We start from the raw sequence: 20275 nt of genomic DNA, 5'->3' as shown, positions 1-20275 counted from the left end.
AAGACACAGGGCTCTGCCTCCTTTCCTACAGGAGACATGCAGGATTTTGTTTTTGGAAGTCATGATTTAATAATGTTTCAGCAGACTTGGTTAGAAAATCGTCTTCGTCTTGATGGCTTTCTAATTTTACAATTGGCCATTAAATGAACGAGCGGCCCTGCAGTTGGGGGCTTGTTAATTGTAAGGTCTAGGCATTGTCTTGTACGTTAAATATAATTTTGAGGTTACACTATGTCTCTGTATCCGTCTCTTCTTTCTGGTATGCCATAGTATCCATTTTGGTACTGTGAAATGCACAATTTCCTTCAACTACCTGAAGAAGTGCAATCACAGGCCACATATTTCTCTCACTTCTCACTACTAATATATGTGATGAATCTGATGGTGTCATCTCCTTTCCAGCAGTGACCTCTCCCCATGTGGCCAGGGGATGGCAGCTGCTACCTGATCCTGACCCTTGGGGTGGCTATATGCGGAGGATCACATGAGGGAGGAAACCCTCAGGGGAGTGACACAACATCATCGAACGAGACATGGTATCCCCCTTTTTCCTTTAGGGATACCCTATCCATTCCCCATAACTTAATGACATATTGTCATAACTCCTCTCACCCACCTATGAAGGTTATTGAGAATACTTTCCCATACTCTGTATACAAGTCATCAGTGGGAGAACCAACACACACCACAGAGCCAATGAGTCCACCGAAGGGAAGCATTTCGGCAACCCCCTCGAGGGCAAACAAACTCCTCCCACGCGGCCCTGCCTTCCCCCTCGTGCTGTGACCGACGCCATCCACGAGGCCCCGCTGATTTGTGCTGAGCATTCCATTGGGTAAGGCTCCACCACACTGCACACACATTGGCCGCCTCGGATATAGTATCATTTTGGCTAATTTGAGCATAGGAATCTCTTCCTGACCCTCATTGCCTGACTCCAGGATGCCGAGCGCAGCGCTGCGCCAAAGCGAGGCTGTTGCCTTGTTGCTACGTAACTAGCCCAATTATCTTCAGCCAACATCCGCCGGCAGGCGGAAATGCCGGCGGCCCCACTAAGGCCCACATAAGGCCCCTGTTTACCCCTGTTTGCACCGAGTGTGCCGGTGCCGCCCCTTATTATCAAAGTAATCCAGCTTCTCGCCACCTTCCCTAACGGGTCTTCATCATGGGCGTCCGAAACTCTGTGGAACACTATCAGACCGTAAGACTTTTATATGTAGAGTTTCCATTGAACACGTGTACACGGATGTATATTTCTTATTGAACCGATCACTCAAATGTACGTGCATGTAATAATATAGACCTTATTTCTTGAGTTATATTACCGTCTTTCCAACTTGTTCCCTACTATATATTGCTCTGGTCAAAATAGCGCATAATTCCTGCCTGTTTCACTGTTTAGGTCGCAGCAACTGCACTTTTGCTTATCAGGCTGACAACTTGTGTCTGACGTTTAGTGTGTACAGACTTCACTCGTGTGCTAACATTAATGCCTGCTCACTGCATTTTGAATCTGCCCCTCTTGCCAAATCATAAACTTAGGCTTTTGCACATTTTGCAATGTTATCATTGGTAATAGCCCATTGCTTTTAGAAACTGCCTTATTTGTTTATTTTCGAATCTAGGCGTCTGTACATTTGTGCCTTAACTACTCCTAATACATATCGGAACTGTCCTATTTGCTAAATTCGATGCTAGGCTTTGCATATCTGTGCCCTCCATTTGTTTTTACTGCACATAGGATTTGCCTACTTTCTAATATTCTAGTATACAATTCATCAAATTGCATAGGAGGTATAGCTGCCTATACTACTTGGAACAGCTAGTAGTTTTGTATAGTTCTCTAGCCCCTAGGTATACTATCCCCAGAATAATGTTATAACTAAATGATATTTACGATAATACTTACCTACTACTGAGCAGCATACTACTCTTGCCCCTACTGGACTACCCTACTAGCGAATGACGCTGGCTACCTGATAGCAAGTAGTCGCACTCCATACAAAGGCAACACTTATAGCTGACCCATCTCATCCTCACATTGTATACTACAGTCATACATTATGTACCCTACACTGTCTAACTTAGTCTACCTGGGTGCCCTACTTACGCTAATGGTACTCTACACTATGGCTACACTAACGGGGATAGCAGATACATTGGACAATTATACCCTGCCTCCTAAACTTCCTTTGCACAAGTCCAACTCACCGTCCCAAACGACCCCTTGCAACACTGTGCTCAGAAACTCCAGTCTCCGGGCACGACTACCCAGAATATTTGACCCACTTATCAGATACGAGGTCAACTTTAACCTCCAAAGTAAAGCATCTCACAAATACGCATCTAGCCCTAATACTAACAGTAGTAACAACAAGCCCCACACAAAAAGAATTAGTACCCACTGTTCAGTAGTTCCAGACAGTACTACCCTACCTCCTCCAGATAAGCCTACACCTAACCTCAAAAGAGCTTTAATAAACGCTAGATCTTTAGTTGCCCATGCTACAGGAATAGCCGAAGTCTAACAGAAGACTACGACTTTATAGCTGTCACAGAATCTTGGCTTCATGAGCAGCAGGCCCTGCGCTGACCTTAGGCATACCAAATGAATACACTATCCTTAGAGTGGATGGATGTGAAGCTTGAGGCGGAGGACTAGCTATCATTGCCAAAGCTAATCTCTGCATGAGAATATCCTCCTTGCATACTTTCAAATCATGTGAAGCTATGTCAATTAAAATACCCACAGCCAACTCTCAAACGCTGAACATCCATCTTATATACAGACCCCCTGGTCCCATTAATACCTTTATGGAAGATCTTTCCACGATTTTCTCAGAAAATCTAAAGGATACCTCCCAAACATTATTGTTAGGAGATCTTAACATAGGCTTTAATAACACCCACGACCAACAAGCCACTGCAGCGGCCAACACCCTGACAGAACTCGGCTTCACCCAAAGACTGAATGAACCAATTCATAACAAAGGGAGAATTCTCGATTGTGTTGCAGATCATAACTGTAATGTCTCTATCTCTGCCATTTCTCCCCAAATATGGACGGACCATTATCTGATATCTTTTATACTAGCAACTAAAAGACCTACTTCATAGCCACCTTGCGCCCACCTATACTTACTAGAAACAAGAAAAATATCACAATAGACAAACTACTCCATTGCATCTTGCCCAAGCGTATCTCCCTACCTAACAATATGGATCCTAGCTTCTTAGTTGAAGAAAATAATAAAGTCATGAACAAAACTCTTGATAATATTGCCCTGTTAAAACTTATAAACAGCAAACCCAAAAGCCACCTAAACAATTGGTTTACTCTTCATCTAAAAAATGTAACGCTAGACAAAATAAAATGCGAAACCGCCTTAAACTTCATCCCACCGCAGAAAACAAATCAAAGCTAATTTATATATCTTCCCAATACAAGAAGGATATCCTCTTGGCCAAACAAGAAACTTACAACAATAGAATTACGCAAGCAAATTCTAGCATGAAGGAGCTCTTCAGTATCTTAAAAGAATTAGAAAATCCTACCACATTCCGAGACAACTGTGTCAAAGACAAAACATGGTGCTCCGATATCCAGCAAGCGCTAGCCAACAAGGTTTTGAACCTTGAAAACAAAATAGCACTAAAGAAAGAGTCACTAACGGATACAACCCCATCCAACAAAACAACACCATTGAAAATTAAACCTATCACCCAATTTCACTTCTCCAAAGTCTCCATTATAGAGGCCGAGAAAGTTATATTGGGTCTCAAACCATCTAACTGCAAGGGCGACCAATGCCCAGCACAACCGATAAAGGACGCCGCTAGGGATCTAGCACCGTTCATCACCAAACTCATCAATGCTTTCTTTACATCCGGCACGATACCGAGCAACCTTAAGGAATCATGGGTACTCCCACTCCTTAAGAAGCAAACGCTCGACCCCGCAATACTGACCAACTACAGGCTGATCACCACTGTGCCATTCCTGATGAAGATTTTATACAAGGTTGCTTACATCCAAATCCTATTAGGCTCTCGACAATCTGGTTTCCGACCATTACATGGCACAGAAACAGCACTCATTGATCTTTAAGCCCAAATAGACAACTTAAGAGACAATGGAAAACCCACATTACTCCTCCTCCTTGACCTGTCGGCGGCATTCGACCTAGTGGATCACAACGTTTTATGTAGCCACTTGGACTCAGCTGCTCATTTCTCTAGTCACGTAATAGCGTGGATACAATCTTTCCTCAGCGACCGAACCATGAGGGTCTTCTCGCCATCTGCAGCTGTGGACCCTACCCCTATCACTTGCGGGGTGCCCCAGGGCTCCTGTGTTTCTCCAACCCTGTATAATATCTTCACCAAGCCCCTGTTTGATGATCTGGACCATCTTGTTATCACCTACACTAATTATGCAGACGATACCCAGATCCTCCCACCTCTTACGGGGGACTACAGCAAGGATTTAGCATCAGTGAATATAATTTACAGAATCGTTCAGGCATCGATGGCCACTCACGGCCTCTGTATGAAAAATGATAAAATAGAGCTTCTCATCCTGGGAACCTCTTCTCTTCTCACCAGACTTGGCACAGAATACTCATCTTTCATCATCGATGGGAACCTTATTAAGGTTGCCAAGGAAGTAAAAACCTTAGGCTTTTACTTAGACTCCACCCTAACATTAACTAAACAGGTAAACACCCTAGCCTCCTCTACAGCATATACATGCAAATTAATTAGAGCTGGCAAACAATTCCTCTCACCCAACAGTTGCATGATCCTAGCCAGAGCCCTCATTATATCCAAGCTAGATTACTGCAATGCCCTATATATTGGAGCAAGAAAACTCATTATCAACAAAATACAGATACTCCAAAACAATGCCCTTAGAGCCGCACTTAGCATCTCTAAGAAAGAACATATTTCTGAAACAAGAAGGAAGTACAAGTGGCTATCCACACATGGGAAAATCAGACTAAAAACAGTATCCCTCATCCATAAATGCCTAAACAATAAAGCACCACAATATCTAATAGAAAGATTTGCTAGAAAAACATCTATTAGACCTATGAGACTAGTGAATTCCAACTGCCTTCAGGTGCCTCGCTTGAAAACTATCCACCATTGGGGGCACCATTTTCCCAGTCAAAGCAGCCCAATTGTGGAACTCACTACCTACCACACTTAGAATGGACCTTTACCAAACCTTTACCAAATTTAGGCAAAATCTGATCACATGGCTCCTAGAGAATGATGTTAAATGAACCTGCAGAATACGACCATGGTTGTAAATAATTGTACATTTTCCTGTATATAGACTGTCTGAACATTCTCCACTATTGTATACTCTCTAGCACTGTGAGTTTTTTTTCTGATACTTTGTAACCTATGTAACCTATGTACCAAGCTGTATGACTTCCTACTTCTGCATGCGCCCTGATACCTTTGGTTCTGGCACGCATAATAAATATCAAGCAAACAAACAAACAAACAAACAAAAGTACATAAAACATATGAGAAAGAACGAGAGACCCAATAATTACAGAACGGAATAAATATAAGAGACTGTCAAGTTTATAAGTGTCTGTAATTTACCTATGAGAAAATCGCACGTGTATTCATACGAGAAAAGCCCTGACAAGAGAGTATACCAGGCAGATTCAAGTTGCAAGTTTATTCATATGAGAAAAGCCTGACAGAATATTATATCAGGCATATTAAAATTGCAAGTGTATTCATATAAGAATGCTCTGGCAGAGAGTATACCAGGCAAGGTCAAGTTGCAAGTAAGATTATACAAGAAAGTTCTGACAAGAGAGTATACCAGGCAAGGTCAAGTTGGACAGTGCATAAAGTATATCACATGAGGCTGTCCTGATAAGGATACATCAGGAATAGACAAAGACTGTATTTAAATATATTAACGATGAGAAGAAACCTGACAGGAGAGTACACCAGGTATCCTACCAAGATTAAGACTAACAGCGAAGTAGTTTTGCATACCAGTTGTGTTGTTAATGAACCATCCTCTGTAACTGTGAACTTTATCCTTCTGGAACTTTTGTGTTTGAATTATGCATTTCCTTTTTGAACATTTGCATAATACTCAAGGCAAAAAACATTTCCCTTTGCACATCTTGACATCGGACAGACCCTTAGTTTTGTTTTCCATTGGGAAATATCTCTCAGAGTAGGGATAGAGAGGCATTTTTCAACCCCATTTTGTTTCAATAAAGGTTTATGGCCAAAACCATAGGTTCCCTGTGTCTTATTCCTGGTTCCTCACATATAACTAGACAACTTTAAATGACCCATGTCCTTAAAACCCTCTGGCTGACAGGTTAACAAAGAGGTTTAAAGAATTTAAAGAATTTAAAGAATTTCTACCAAGGTTGGCCCAGGACTTTTCAAAATTATAAATGCTTCCCACAAAGGGGCATTTGCCCATTACAATACACTCATTTTTGGGGGAAAAACTAAATTTCAGGAAAAGAAATATACCTAAAAATGGCAAAGCAGGTGAAAAACCACCACAGCGATAAAGTGGCATTGGAGGTGAACATGGGCGTAATTGTAGGGGGGACAAGGGTGTGTGTCTCCCCCAACATTTGTGGCACACCATTTTGTCCCACTCATTTGTCTGGGGCCGCTTTCATTTAGATAGCATGTCCCCGCCACCCTTTTCAGCAAAATTACTCCACTGGAAGTGAATTTCGTTCTGCTGGCAGTAATTTCACTCACACCTAAACACTTAGAAATCAGAGACCATCCACTGATGTGCTACCTAGGTTCAAATATACATACCAACAAAATGGAAAGAATAACATTTATCTAATAAAATATTTGGGACCTTGTAGTGGCTTTTACAAATTGATTATAATTATGTGGTTCACAAATGTTTCTGTTTGAGTTTGGAGGTTAAAAGCTTAAACATCTGTGCTCCAGTCAATAATTGTGTTATTTCAAAATTCAGTTCTGTGTAAGAACCTTACCACAGTGTTCTTTTTTGCTTTGCTTTTAAAGCCAGGATAATTTTAAAAAGCTTTAACCGCAATCCTGCGTAGGCGTGTTGCTAGCTCTGGAAAAGATAAGGGACTAAGCTAATGTCGGGACTGGCAGAATTCAGGGCTAGTTATAGCCTTTTGGTTGTAGTCCCTGAGCTTCTATCCGGGGCTACAACCGAAAGACCCGGGGCTATAGCCCCCTCAGCCCCCATCCTAGTAACGCCTCTGCATATCACCATGTTGAACCGCGGGGCTTACTACGTGACATGGGCAAGGAAAGGCACCATCGGTGAAGATCAGCCACCTTTCCGGTTAGTATAGCACCATACTTGAAGGGGTAGCTGCTCCTCGTTTGTGCTGCCTTATTCTCCTTACACAGGAAGCCCTGCCGTCCAATAGGGCTGCCTCAGTGCAGCAGCTGAAAGCATTCTTACAGGTACATGTGAACATCTACGGTGCTTCAGAACAGACAGTGTAATTTGTTATCAGAACACCAGACTTATTTTTACATATACGATAGTCTTGCATTGCGCAGTTCACATCTAGAAAAGGAACTGAAGGACTTTTTGGTGTTATGTATATATATTGGTTCTTTCTGAATGCAGGGATAATGGAAGCATTAACTGGCACTTCACAATTAATTGACAACCTGCAACCTACACAAAAGTGAATGGGAAGAGGGCATCATATTTACTATTTCTTTTCGAACTGTTTGCCGTTTTCTTTGCCCTTGTAACAGCTTTACACAATTGAAGTAGATCACTCTATACAGTTTAACTAAGGAGCATCCAAGGCCCAGGTGTTTGGGAGATCACTTTTGGCAAAACAGCAAGTGAGGGAATATACTCTAGAGGTGTTCTTGAAATAGAAATAGTTGTGGCTGTTGAAGGCAGCTGGCCCTTTCAGCTGTCGGTGTATTCAGTTTCTACGTTGTCTGAGTTGATACGTTGCACCACTCTTCTGGACAAGCGCTAGAAAGGGGTCTATTGTGTGTATCCCATCCACTGAAGGGGGCTTCTAGTCAATACTGGCATGGGGACATTGCAGAGAATGCGCTGGGGTTCCAACTTCCCATTACACAGTTAGGCCAGTGGAACCTGCGTCCAGGACATAATCCTTTAAGGTTAAGAGGGAGTCATTTCTGGTGTTAATGCACGCAACCAGGCCCCGGATACAGACCCATTGGGAGCTAGGTAGTAGTAATGGCATGTTCTCTGGCTCCAGCTGGGATAGAAGTAGCCGATCACCTATTACACCGTCTGCCTGTTGCAGCTTCTGCACTATCAAGGGAGATGAGCATGGAAGGGGTGTGCGTTGCAATTTCGAATCCCATGTTTCTGCAAAGCACTGCTGTCCCTATTCATGGCAGTTTGCTTTGTTATGGTGTCCCAGAAAATCTCCAGACTACTGGTATTTAGGGGCCAGCAACCTGTGACGTTCAAGTTGTTTTAGACTATGACTAACGTGACCACTCAGCATTGACTATTCTGGCTGGGGATGATGGGGGTTGAGTCCAAAAGATTTGAAGAACTGACCTTGGAAGTGCCTGGCCACAGAGACATCGGTGGTGGTTAATGTCCATTAGTCTGCCTTTCTTACCATTCCCCTTATTCAATTTGGATTAAACCTTTGTCGTTTCTGTTCGGGGTGAACCTGGAAAACCTCTCTGATGGATGTCTTGCTTCTGACTCAGATAGTATTCGAGTTTGTGATTGAAGAAGAGGTGGCCTTGGATGGCACAATACTCAGCTGCAAGTGAGTTAAGGTTTACTTTTGTGGGAAATGGAGGAATCCAGGAAACAGATTTGCATACTGAGTCCTAAACGTAGTATTCATGTGTCCACCCAGCAATCCTACTCCTTGGTGTCTGGTGTCTTCTGGCAGATCATAACAGGTTAAAAGTGTGTGGGTATCTGACGTGCAACAATGGGTGTGAGTAGGTTAAGAGTTAGTTGGAGTTGTGCTGAGCCAAGTTGGAATACGCTCCTGATGTTAGACTTAAGGGATATGCTGGAGTAAAGGGTGATAACTAAAGGATTTGGCCTTAGGCTTGGTGGGACTCCCTTCATTTATATTTCAGAGCGCTAGGATATGGTTAAAAGGTTGTGGTGAAGGTGATGATTAGGGAATTCATATAAGAGGATCTGTTGTAAGATACTGGAAAGAATTCCAACCCTCAAGGGTGCCTTAGCCACTATTTCTGCCAGTCAATATCCTGACATGCAGAATACTAGAGAGAGAGTTGGGTTCTGTCAGGTTGTTAGTAGTCAGATAACCCATCCCAGTTCCTTTATGGAGCCAGGCAGGGCAACTGGCTCCATAAAGGAACTGAAGAATGTATTTGAGACATGGAAACTTGGGGAAATCCAGAGAGTGCAATTCTAGTTGTCCTGAATTGAAGCATCACTAGAGGACAAGAGGGCGATAAAATGATTTACCTGAGGTAGTCTCTCCGGCAGAGCTTGCGTCCCAGCTTGTAGTACAACCTACGCCCGACCTCACCCAGGCGGCACCCACACAGGTCACAGCTGAGGCAGTCCTCATGCCAGTACTGGTCGATGGCCTTCAGGAAGTACCGGTCACCGATGCTCTGCTGGCATCCCCCACACGTTAGCAAAGATGGGGGGATCTGGAGCACTTCATCCACTGGCTCCCTGAAGAGAAAGATGGAGTGTTAGTCACAGGATAATCTCACTAAGAAGTGGTACTGTTACAGTATATGATAATACAAAAAGTGCAGCCCGTAGTAGGAATTTATTAAAATACCCACATACCCTATGTTTTTCTTAAAATGTTACTGTGCTTGCGAGGGACACTGTGATTGTACATTTCTGAAGGCACCTTTCTCCTTAGACCCACACCTTAATGGATGCAGCAAAGGACATGGCTGTTCCCTTGCAGTAAACTGCGCTCACAACAACACAAAACTTCTGATATACATCTTATAAGGACCTCCAGTGATAAAAGGTTTAGAAACCAAGGTTAATATAAATACAAACAAAACGGTACATTATTTATTCTCAAAGAATCTCCATATTTCGGAAGCATTGCTTTTATCGAGTGTTGACCACAGCAATGGTCGCCTTCTCCTTCTTGGTATGGAAATATGGGTTCTCTCTTTCCAAAGTCACACCATCTGAAGGATGCCTACTGAAGCACTTTGTAGACCAGAGAGCAAACAGAAGAACTGAAAGGAAAAATACCTTGGAAGAAATCAGGCGAATCTGACCTTAATTAACAATCTGAAAAGCCATAGAGGGGAGAAGTGGGTGATGGACCAACTGCAACGGGAGGGAAGCTAAAGGCCCACTAAAGCACTATCTCCTTTCACCGGCTGCTGTAAGTAGCAAAACAAATTCATGTGACAGGGAGAAGGCTTGATTTTAGACCAGAACCATAACAGAATATACATTAGCTTCTCAGCTATTTTGGAATAGTCTGCTATACTTTGGGCATCCACAGCCAACTTCGATGTTTATAGAATTTGTCATCTATGGTTTGTTTCTAAAGAAGATGTTCTGTGTTGCCCATGCAGTGCCAGAGAGGCCATCCAAAACCCCTGTAACCTTTGGTAAGTATTGGATTCCCTGCACTTGACCTCCCATGTAGCACTGCAGACACCGCCTACTTCTTCATTTTGATTAGCCCCACACTCTGCACCGTTCTGACAATACTGATGCCACTCGACACATTGGTGATCCTGATGTTTGGCGCTCCACTGATAACCTCACACTGCTTTGTTGATCCCAGCATGGTAGACAGCCTGCCAGGGCCCCAGAGCCACGAGATTCCTGAAAGGGAATGCGGGGGTTGCTGCAGGGAACCATTCCAACAATGCATCTGTGCCCTGATTGGAGTGGTATCATGTCTATAACAGAGGAATCCCCTATCCCGTTACAATCTGCACATTACATTACAGTTTGTATACAAGTTGAACAAAAAAGAATGTCCTAACTCAGACATTAGGCATTCGGCGATTGTAGGTACCAAGGGCTTGGAAAGCACGATAGTTTAAGACTGCCCAGGACTGGAATCTCAAAGTTCCTCAGAAGCTAGCAGGCCAACGTCATTTAGCTGCTGAGGCAGAGGCAGGATCTCTAACAGCAAACAACAGTGCAGACTCCTCGCCCCTCCCCCCCACCTCCATCCCCCTCTCTGATGGACAGGGAGCATGGTGAACTATCCTGCCCAAGGAATTACCTGCAGACTAGAGAACGGGCTGTGCCTCTTTGGATGAGGCTGTAAAAATCCATAGGGCGCTGCAGAAAGACGCCAATACAGAAATCAACATTGAACAACCATAGCAGAGCTCAGAGAAAGGCAGGACTTCTGCATAACCTCAAAATGGCTACCGGACATTTTATACGTTCTGTATAATCTTCTGCACAGGTGGGAGGGAGTACAGCCAATACAAACGCATGTTACAAACAGACACAACAGTTAATGAATCACAAAGCGGAAGAGTGAATAGAAAAATGGGAATAGCCCATATAAGAGGCTGAGACAGAGGTAACGAGGAGAGCTGACAAGGAAGCAGAAGAGCTGACAATTTTTGATGAACAGCAGGTGGGGAGCCAGGATATACCTTCAGGAGTCAGCATCCTCCAGGAAGACTACAGACATCTAGAAGTCCGTGGGGCAGCTATACCCCCAGATGTGGAGGAGCATGGAGAAAGACCTCAAGACCTGGACCACTTTTTATACTGCACCGTGAGACTAACCTGATGTAAAAGACATCACACTGACCCTGCCTGAGAAGGCCATTGTAAACCTTAGAATAGAAGGATAAAGGTAACGTGTGTATTAGGAATAGATCTATACCATATTCAAGGAAAACACTTTAGTTGCAGGGATGTTACAGTGAGCAATACATTGTCATCTGTGATGTCATCATTGTAGTCATAGGCTGTGCAACAGGGGTTGCGAAGTTATGGTGCCTTTAACTGAATTTCAGGGGGTTTGTTGTGTAAAGTTCTCACTTAACGTCCCTGAAACTAAAGTTTTTTCCTTGAATTTCAAAGGGTTTGTTACAATGTATTGCTCGCCTTAATAGCCCTGCAACTAACGTTTTGTCCTTGAATTTCAAGGGTTTTGTTATTCCATAGCTTTTTAGAACACTACTCGACGACTAGCCATGGTCTTCAGCCATGGTCTGTGGGCACAGCCTTTGGTCGTGCCCAATGACCATTTTAAAACACTACCAGACCACTAGTCATGGCCTTTGGCCATGGCTGGTGGGCACGGCCACTTTTTTTTTTAAAACACTTACAACCCATCGCTAAAAGACGTTCCTAAATCACAAACTGATTTTGACCTGTTTTGACAGTGGTATTGTTATGCATAAAAGATTGCAGTCTTTGAGAACTTACAATGTTTTTAGGCAATGTGCAGTGAGATTAAATGATTTGCCATGGACAACACACTTTGGTTAAGCAGCGTGCTCCAAGCCCCTTGTTTTATGGTCGGTCTCTTGGTGACTGTTGTGATACATTGCACAACCCCAACTAACCGCATTTAAGCAGCACGGAAAAGGGGAAAACATGGCCGGCTGCAACAATAACATATGCAAAGGTACTTTTGCCCCCATAGTGAAAATCAAAAGCTGCCACCTGGTAATCAGTAAGTGAACATATATCTTAAAGGGAAATATACAAATGAAGTTAATTTGACCTTCCCCTTAGAAGAAAGTGCGCAAAACAAAATAGGATTGAACTTTAAAAAAAAGGAATGAACACCAAAAAAATACACTGAGGGAGGAAATGTTCCAATACATATGCTGCCTAAGTATTAAAGGTGCTCACCTTTTAAACCCAGCAATCTGTTGTGTAATGTTCCCTGGAAAAGAATACAAATACAAAAAAGTGCTTGTGGTCTTGTGTACCCATTCAATTATGTACTTTACCTTGCAATGTAATTAATTTACCAATTATGTGCCTTAGGAAATTTCATTTGATACTTCGATTGGTATACAACCATGATGCACCTGATTTGCTTTGCTGGTGTTTTATGTGCATTCACTTATGGAGCTTTCATGCATATGTGATTTATCAACTCAGCCTCAGAAGAAGAGCAGTTGCTCGAAACATGTGTCAGGCTGATTCGGAGTTCTATGGGAGTATGACTCACCTTAACTATTGGGCGACTATATATTTCTGAAAATCCTCTGCAGCAGAGTACAATGGGAAAAATGCAGCTATAATTTTGGGAGAAGGGGCACCTCCTACCCCGTCAAATATTTAAAAAACTACTGGACGGAATAACCCGAGGCCCCTGCCGGAAATCGAGTCAACGCTTCGTGCCCAAGTTGTTTCTTATTTGGTTATTTGGGGTTTTGCCCTGCGCGGCACAGGAAGTTTGACTTTTTCTCTATGGGAAAATGAATGGGAGTAGGCATAAAACAGCATTTTGCTTTCTTAATAATGTAATTGTTTGATCAAATGTTTACCACAAATTCCAGGCTGGCGGAGGGGGGAGGTGGGAGGCTGTGACAAACCTTTTCTTTACAAAATATCAACAAAATCCATTAAGCAAGTCAAAAGTTATTAGCAATTCAATTTTCTGGCTTCCAATGGATCATGCTACTCACCTTAAGTATAGTGTGGCAATCGCTGCACTAGAATATTTATGGAAAGAGAGAGAGGGAGAGAGCAAAGTACAAGGGAGAGGGCACATGAGAGTAGAGATCCCTTTGGAGCGACAGTAAAGTGAACCTCGACCCTCACACTGAATTGGGGCACTTGAAACCCCAAGAAACAGTGTACCTGACACTATCTGTCTGGTGTTGAGTGCAAACAGCTAGACGGGTGGCATACCAATGTGAAAAGGACCTGTGGCCAAGAAGTGCCTGCCGCTGTATCCCTTAAACTGAGCTGAGTAAAGTTGCACCTGGGATATATAACCTTGAAACTGAGTTCGTACCAAGAAGGGGCTGGGCGCAACGTTATACCTTAGAAACCTGGTGAAGACCAGTGTCTCCACAAAAGGAATATCCTTGACACTTTATGGTTATCGAATCTTGACATTGTTGAGGCCCTCCCCAACCAGACTAACCTTGTTTTGTTCAAGATAAACCTCTAGAACCCATAGTGATTTATACCAGCCCTTTTTCTACTGGAGCCAAGAAGCAGCTGGGTGCTTTTTCCCTCAGATGGTGCTATACCTTGGAGCACATGGGTGAGACCGGCATCCTCGTGATGAGGGGAATCCTGCCACCTTATTGTTTAACCCATCCTATCACTTTGTGTAGGCAAGACCCAGAGTATTCTTGTTCTGTCTCAGATAAAACTCTAGTCTGTGCCCACCCCTTCCTTACTCCTTGTGAGACACATACAAGGTAGAATACAGCTACGATTCTGGTCAATTCCCCACAGTGACCAATTTGATTAGCAAAGGAGCCATTATAAAAAGGTGTCAGATTCCCATTAATGAACTGCACACTATCACTGCCTTTAAACATTAAGCATACTGCATCAACTAGATACTGCAGCTATTTTTAGTTGCCATGTTTGTTGTTGAAGGGCAATTATTAGAGGTTGCAGCACTGACAGTGAATCATCCACGTCTGAAATCCTGTTACCAGTTTAGTATTTGTATTTGGGTTTAAATAGTGCATACCTAGCTAGGAAGCAACCATGTACTGTACAGGTAATTTGGGGTTAACAGTGACCTGTGAGGTGACTGTGTGCAAGTCCTGGCTAATATGTGTGACCTCCATCCCCACTGATTCGATCCTGGCCTGTAGCAATCCTCTGGTTTCCTTGATCCCATTCAAGATATCAATGGAAGAGGCTTTGCCCCCATCTTCTCTGAATTTGGGCTAAGGCCGAAGTCAATCCTGACCCACATCCGGATAAGATTGGGGTGAACCCTCTTCCATTGATTTCTGAAATGTGATCAAGGAAACTAGAAGAAACTGAGTATTAATGAGTGGAGAGAGGGAATGCACCACTGTGTCGAAATAGGCGATATAATATATAGGGAAAGAGGCTGCCCCCAAAAACATCATAAAATATGGGAGAAGTTGCTGAACGTGAAATGAAATCCCGAACAGGCACATCTGAGCAGGATGGGACACTGGGAATGGGGGGATAGCGAGCCAAGATGGAGAAGTCTGGCAAAGTGTGTCAGTGGGAGGAAGAGGGGCTCTTGAGTAACAGTGGGAAGGGCTCTTGGATATCTGGGCCACATTGAGTGTTGTTTTGTGGTTTGCTATATATTTTGCAGCTCAACAACCAAATAAAGTGTTTATTTAAAAAAAAAGGAAACCAGAAGATCGCTACAGGCCAAAATGTGTCGATCCAAGGTTGTGGCAATCCCTGCGCTTGCTTGTGCTTGCTGATGGCATGCGTCTTCCAAGTCTCCAATCTGTGGGCATCAACTATGTTCCGCCATGTATGGATAGCTCCCTTGCAAACACCATAGCAATAATCTTCTTACCTGTACCTCATTTATTTCCTGTTGCAAGGGGGGGGGCACCAGTCAGACACACTGACCCGTTCACCGGATTTCACAGATCCATGTGTCCTGCATTGACTTGCAAATTTATTGGGACTGTCTCTGCGGGCAGAGGCACAAAGGGCCAGTGGCATCACCTTCCACCTTTGTAGCCATACTGCCTGGCTTCTGCTAGTGTCTTCCTTAGTTCTGATCGCTAAGCAGGCTGTATTGGTGTTGGGCCTCATGGTTAGAGGTCTAGGGAGGTGTCTCACAGGCCTCTCTGGCCAGGCGTTGCCTGTCCAAGGTCTACCCTACCATAAATGCTGACAACTCAATACCTGCTTCGCACTATGAGATCGCCGCTGCTACCACTGTCCTACCTCAGCAGCATGCTGGTCAAGTTTCCCCTCCAATGCACCAAATTTGCATCCCAGCAGGGAATACCATCCTTGCTGATCTCCATTGCCAGTGCTTTCTTGTTCCCTTCATGGATGCCTAGACCATGTAGGGATAACATGTCCAGATCAGAGCTGTCCTAGTCAAATTTCTTGATACTCTCCTCCCAGATTAACCCCCCTTCAGCACACCTTCCTCTACCACTGTACCAAACCTACCCCAGGACCAGCACAGAGTCCCACCTCCTCCAGGATGTCCCAATTCTTTTTTGTTTTGAACCGTTAACTCACCAGCCTCAGCTGTCCTGTCAGGTTCCGATGCAGCCTCTGCCCTCCTTCACAGTACGGTGAGATGCAGTAGCTCGTCACGTTCAATACTTGTCAAAGTACTTGGGATGTTGGCCATTATAAAAGCAACTGTGTACGAGCCGGTCCTCTTCCCTGCCTGGCATTCAATATCCTATCAGTGGGTCCATACTGTGTAGGGCCCCTCCCACTGTGTTCAAGACTGCAGTGCTTTCCACCCACCCTTACCGCTGATTACCGAGAGCTGCAGTCACTGCTGTGCGGAACCCAGGTCACATACTCCAGGGGCAGCACAGAACTCAGCGTTCCTCATCTTGTCCAGCTCCAAGCAACGCTTCCTGGAGGGGGACACACAGCCCTTCCTGCATGTGTGGCACTGATCTGGGTCACCTAACATCTTCCGTACCATGGGAGGTTGTTATGGTTTCACACAAAACTTAGTCCCGTGATGGAAGTGACTTGTTTCTTCATAGACACTTTATTAAATAATTTACATAAAGCAGTTGCTTCACTGCTAGAAGAGTCTCTTAATAGTCTTGTGGCAGACTTTGCGTGCATGCGCTTTGGTGTCTCATGAGATTACAGCGGCTGTGAAATCTCGTGAGACTGCATTGTCAAATACCTCCTTTTGTGGAACAGCTTGGTACTACTCCATCACAAAGTCCTTGTGCTTTGTCAGTCTGCGCCTCTCATGTTGGGGATGATATTCACTCTGTGATCGCCTTGATGATACGAGCTGCGCTTTTCTTTCTCTGGCCGGTAGTGATATGTCACCTTGGATCTGCAAGTCTCTCACGTCCTTCGTGATGTCTCCTGTGCCGCTCACCTCCTGAATCTCCACCCAACTGGTCTCTTACCCAACACTCTCCTGTTGCTTGTAGGCTTCTCGGTCCTGTGGTGCTAGTTCTATCATGGACGACTCTCTTGACTCAGGGAACCGCCTTCTCAACACAGAAACTCTTTCTAGATTCCACCTTTTACCATCTCGGGTGCACACATGATTAGTGCCTTTTTGCACTACTTCCATGGGCTGACTGTACCTGGATCCTGTTACTTGACCCTTGTGTGGTAATTTTATTTTACCTATGTTGCCTTCATTCACCTGTGTTCTCTGAGCTGCTCTGCGGGTGCCACTCCATACTTTTTTCTGGTCTTTGCTCCTGACTCACTTTGGATAACCACGGGGGTTCCAATGTGGAGGCGGCCCATCTTCCTCTCAACATGTGAAAGGGAGACACATTAGTGGTTGCATTTGGAATGAGGCGGTGGGCAGCTATCGCTTCCTTAATGGTTTTGTATGGGTCCATTCCTGAGGCCGGAGCCAGTTGTGGGGCACCTTTAATGAACCTGTTAGTCTGTTCCCCTAATCCGTTGGCCTGGTGGTGACGGAGACTTGCTTTTATTTGCTTGATATTATGGTTTTGCAAAAATGTCTCTATTTGTTTAGATACTAGCCGTTGTCCACCACTATTTCTTTTGGTAGGCCTTCCCTCTGAAAGAACACTTCTATGACCATAGCTGTGGTGATATTGGGCACAAATTCTGTCCCTACCCACTTTGATAGGCAGTCTATCATTGCCACTCCATATCGTTGGTCAACCGACATTGCATCAAGAGGTCCAATGAAATTGATGCCTATCTTGTGCCACACCCCTTCAGGTATTTCTCCGGGGATCTGATGTCTTCGTCCATGCACAGCCACCAGTACTGCTCTTGCACTCTTTGTCTGATCATATTACTGCCTAAATGTCCAAAGTGTGCCCTGCAGAGAATCACTTTTAAAATTTCTAGGGGAGGTCTCACTTTATCCCCTCTCATTAACAACCTATCAGCCTCATAATTGCCCTCACTTACTTTCCAGTATGGCCTCAATCCTTCTGCGATGGTCCTTTCACTGGGCCACCCATTTTGAGCCCATTCAGTAACTCTTCCCAGGGTTGCATCTTTGGCTGACTCTTACATCAAATGATTTTCGCTCATTTCCAGGAATTCTCTGCTTCTGAAATAACTCACCAATGCCACCACACATTCATCTTTGAGAAACATGGTTTCCGATTCTCTGTGTTCTGGTAGATGCAGTCTACTTGTGCATTCTTCCAACCTGCCATATGTATTATTTCATAGGTATACTCCTGCAGTTAGGCTGCTATGCACACTAGACTTGAAGTGGGCGTGTTTGTGCTTCCATGGTGTAACGTGAATCAGTGCTTTATAGTGCATGACCAAATGAAACTTTGTGCCCCACACGTAAGTCCTGAAATACTCCACTGCCCGGGCACATGCTAGCATTTCTTTTTCCACAGTGAAATAGCTCTTCTCTGTGTCAGACAGTGCTTTGGATCCAAACGCAACCACATGTTCCATGTCACCTTTCTTTTAGGTCATTGTGGCTCCTAACCCATATGCCCTGGCATCAGTGGTTATATACGTTTCCCATGATGGGTTGAAAGGTTTCAGACACAGGCCATTTAGAATTCTCTTTTTTAATTCCTCAAATGCTTCTTTTTGCTTCTGTCACCATTCATATTTTGCCCCTTTCCTCAGGAGTTCTCTCAATGGAGCCATAGTTTTTGAAAACTGGGGCACACATTTTGTGTAGTACTCAACCAGTCCTAGAAAGGATTTTACTTCATCCTTTGAGGTCAGGCTGGGGCTTTAACTATGGCTCGCAGGAGATTCTTCTTGGGACTGATACCATCCTTCAATATTTTGTACCCCAGATATTCTACTTCACTTACTTTGATCTTGCACTTTTTGTATCTCAGGCGTACTCCTGCATCCTGAAGTTTCACAAGTACTTTCCTCAGGACCACATTGTGAGTCTCTGCATCTTCCTCATAGATAAGGATGTCATCCTTAAAGTATGACACGTTCCCTATGTTGCGCAGCAGGAAGTCCATCATCATTTATTTATTTATGGGTCACTTGTTAGGTGCTTATACATGAAGCAAATACTATTCCAAAGCGCCCACAGGGCAAGAGGGAGGAGACAATGAATAATAGACAATGTAATTACAGCAACAATAATTAATTAAATACAAATAAAAGATGCAATGGGGAGGGGAGGACGAACCTACTATGCCTTGTGAGTCTTCAGACCATGCAAGAGCAGAGGGGAGAGGGTGTGGGATAGGTGATGCTTAGGAGAGCAGCAGGTGAAGTGCTATGAAGTGTAAGTGCAACTTCCAGTAGCGGAGGGTGAGTTGAGGCAAGTGCAGAGGATGGACAGTAGCTAGGAAGATAAGATGTGGGAGGTTGGGCCCTTGAGGATTCATAAGAGTCCTGCACATCAATCAAGCTATTGTGAGATTGGCAGGGCAGAGAGCAAGGGAAGGAAGAGGCGAAGAGGAATGCTGAAGCGGCTGATGACAACCCGAAGGGAATGCAGGTGAATTGTTAGGTGCCAAACAGGGTGATGAAAGCTGTTAGAATTCATGAGAGTCTCGGGAGGATAGCTCAAGGGCAACGTGCTCATCTTGGAAGCAAGACTACATTGAGCACCACAGGTTCGATCCCCGGGTCCACGCTTAGAAACCTCTGGGTATAAAGCACGTTATGAATAACCTATTATATCATGAACCCTTGTGCAGGCTTATCTGGTGGTAAGCGTCTCTCATATCTAGTTTTGAAAAGAACTTGACCTCTTTCATCATGAGTATTAGTTAATTTATGCAGGGTAGCAGATAACTGTCCGTTATTACTTCCATGTTCAGACTGCACAGGTGAAAGCATACCCTGATGTCGTTCGGCTGCTGTTTCTTTATGAGTACCACCGGGCACAACCATTCGGAGGACTCCACCATCTCAATGGTTCCTTCTTTAACTATTTTACTAGTTTGGCCTGCAGAGCACTTCTTGCAGTTGTGGGCACGGTCTCACCTTGTGCTTGACTGGGACTGCATTTGGTCTCAGCCGGATCTTTTGGACATAGTTCTTAATTTTCCCTGGCACTTCGGAAAACAAGGTGGGGAATTCATCTCTCGACACTGACGCTGCTACTGTTCTGATTGAGAGCACCTGATCATCTGTGCTGGGATCCAGCCCAATGTTCAGCTTGTGCCGGTCATCCCACCCCAATACTGCTGGCCCTTCTTCAGAAAAATAAACCCT

At 44.2% G+C, this 20275-nt stretch overlaps 1 protein-coding gene across 1 annotated transcript in view; it reads right to left on the bottom strand.

The window, feature by feature from the left end:
• LMO2 (LIM domain only 2) overlaps window positions 1–20275 on the bottom strand; it is a 67963-nt gene that overhangs the window by 12175 nt on the left and 35513 nt on the right. The window contains exon 2 of the mRNA XM_069623395.1: window positions 9467–9682. Within this exon, the coding sequence (XP_069479496.1) occupies window positions 9467–9682 (216 nt within the window). The remainder of the gene's footprint in view (window positions 1–9466; window positions 9683–20275) is intronic.

The sequence above is a fragment of the Ambystoma mexicanum genome, chromosome 11, assembly GCF_040938575.1.
Source record: "Ambystoma mexicanum isolate Mex_15411 chromosome 11, UKY_AmexF1_1, whole genome shotgun sequence".
NCBI lineage: Eukaryota > Metazoa > Chordata > Amphibia > Caudata > Ambystomatidae > Ambystoma > Ambystoma mexicanum.
The sequence above is the reverse complement of the archived record's forward strand: the minus strand, read 5'-3'. Positions and strand labels throughout refer to the sequence as shown.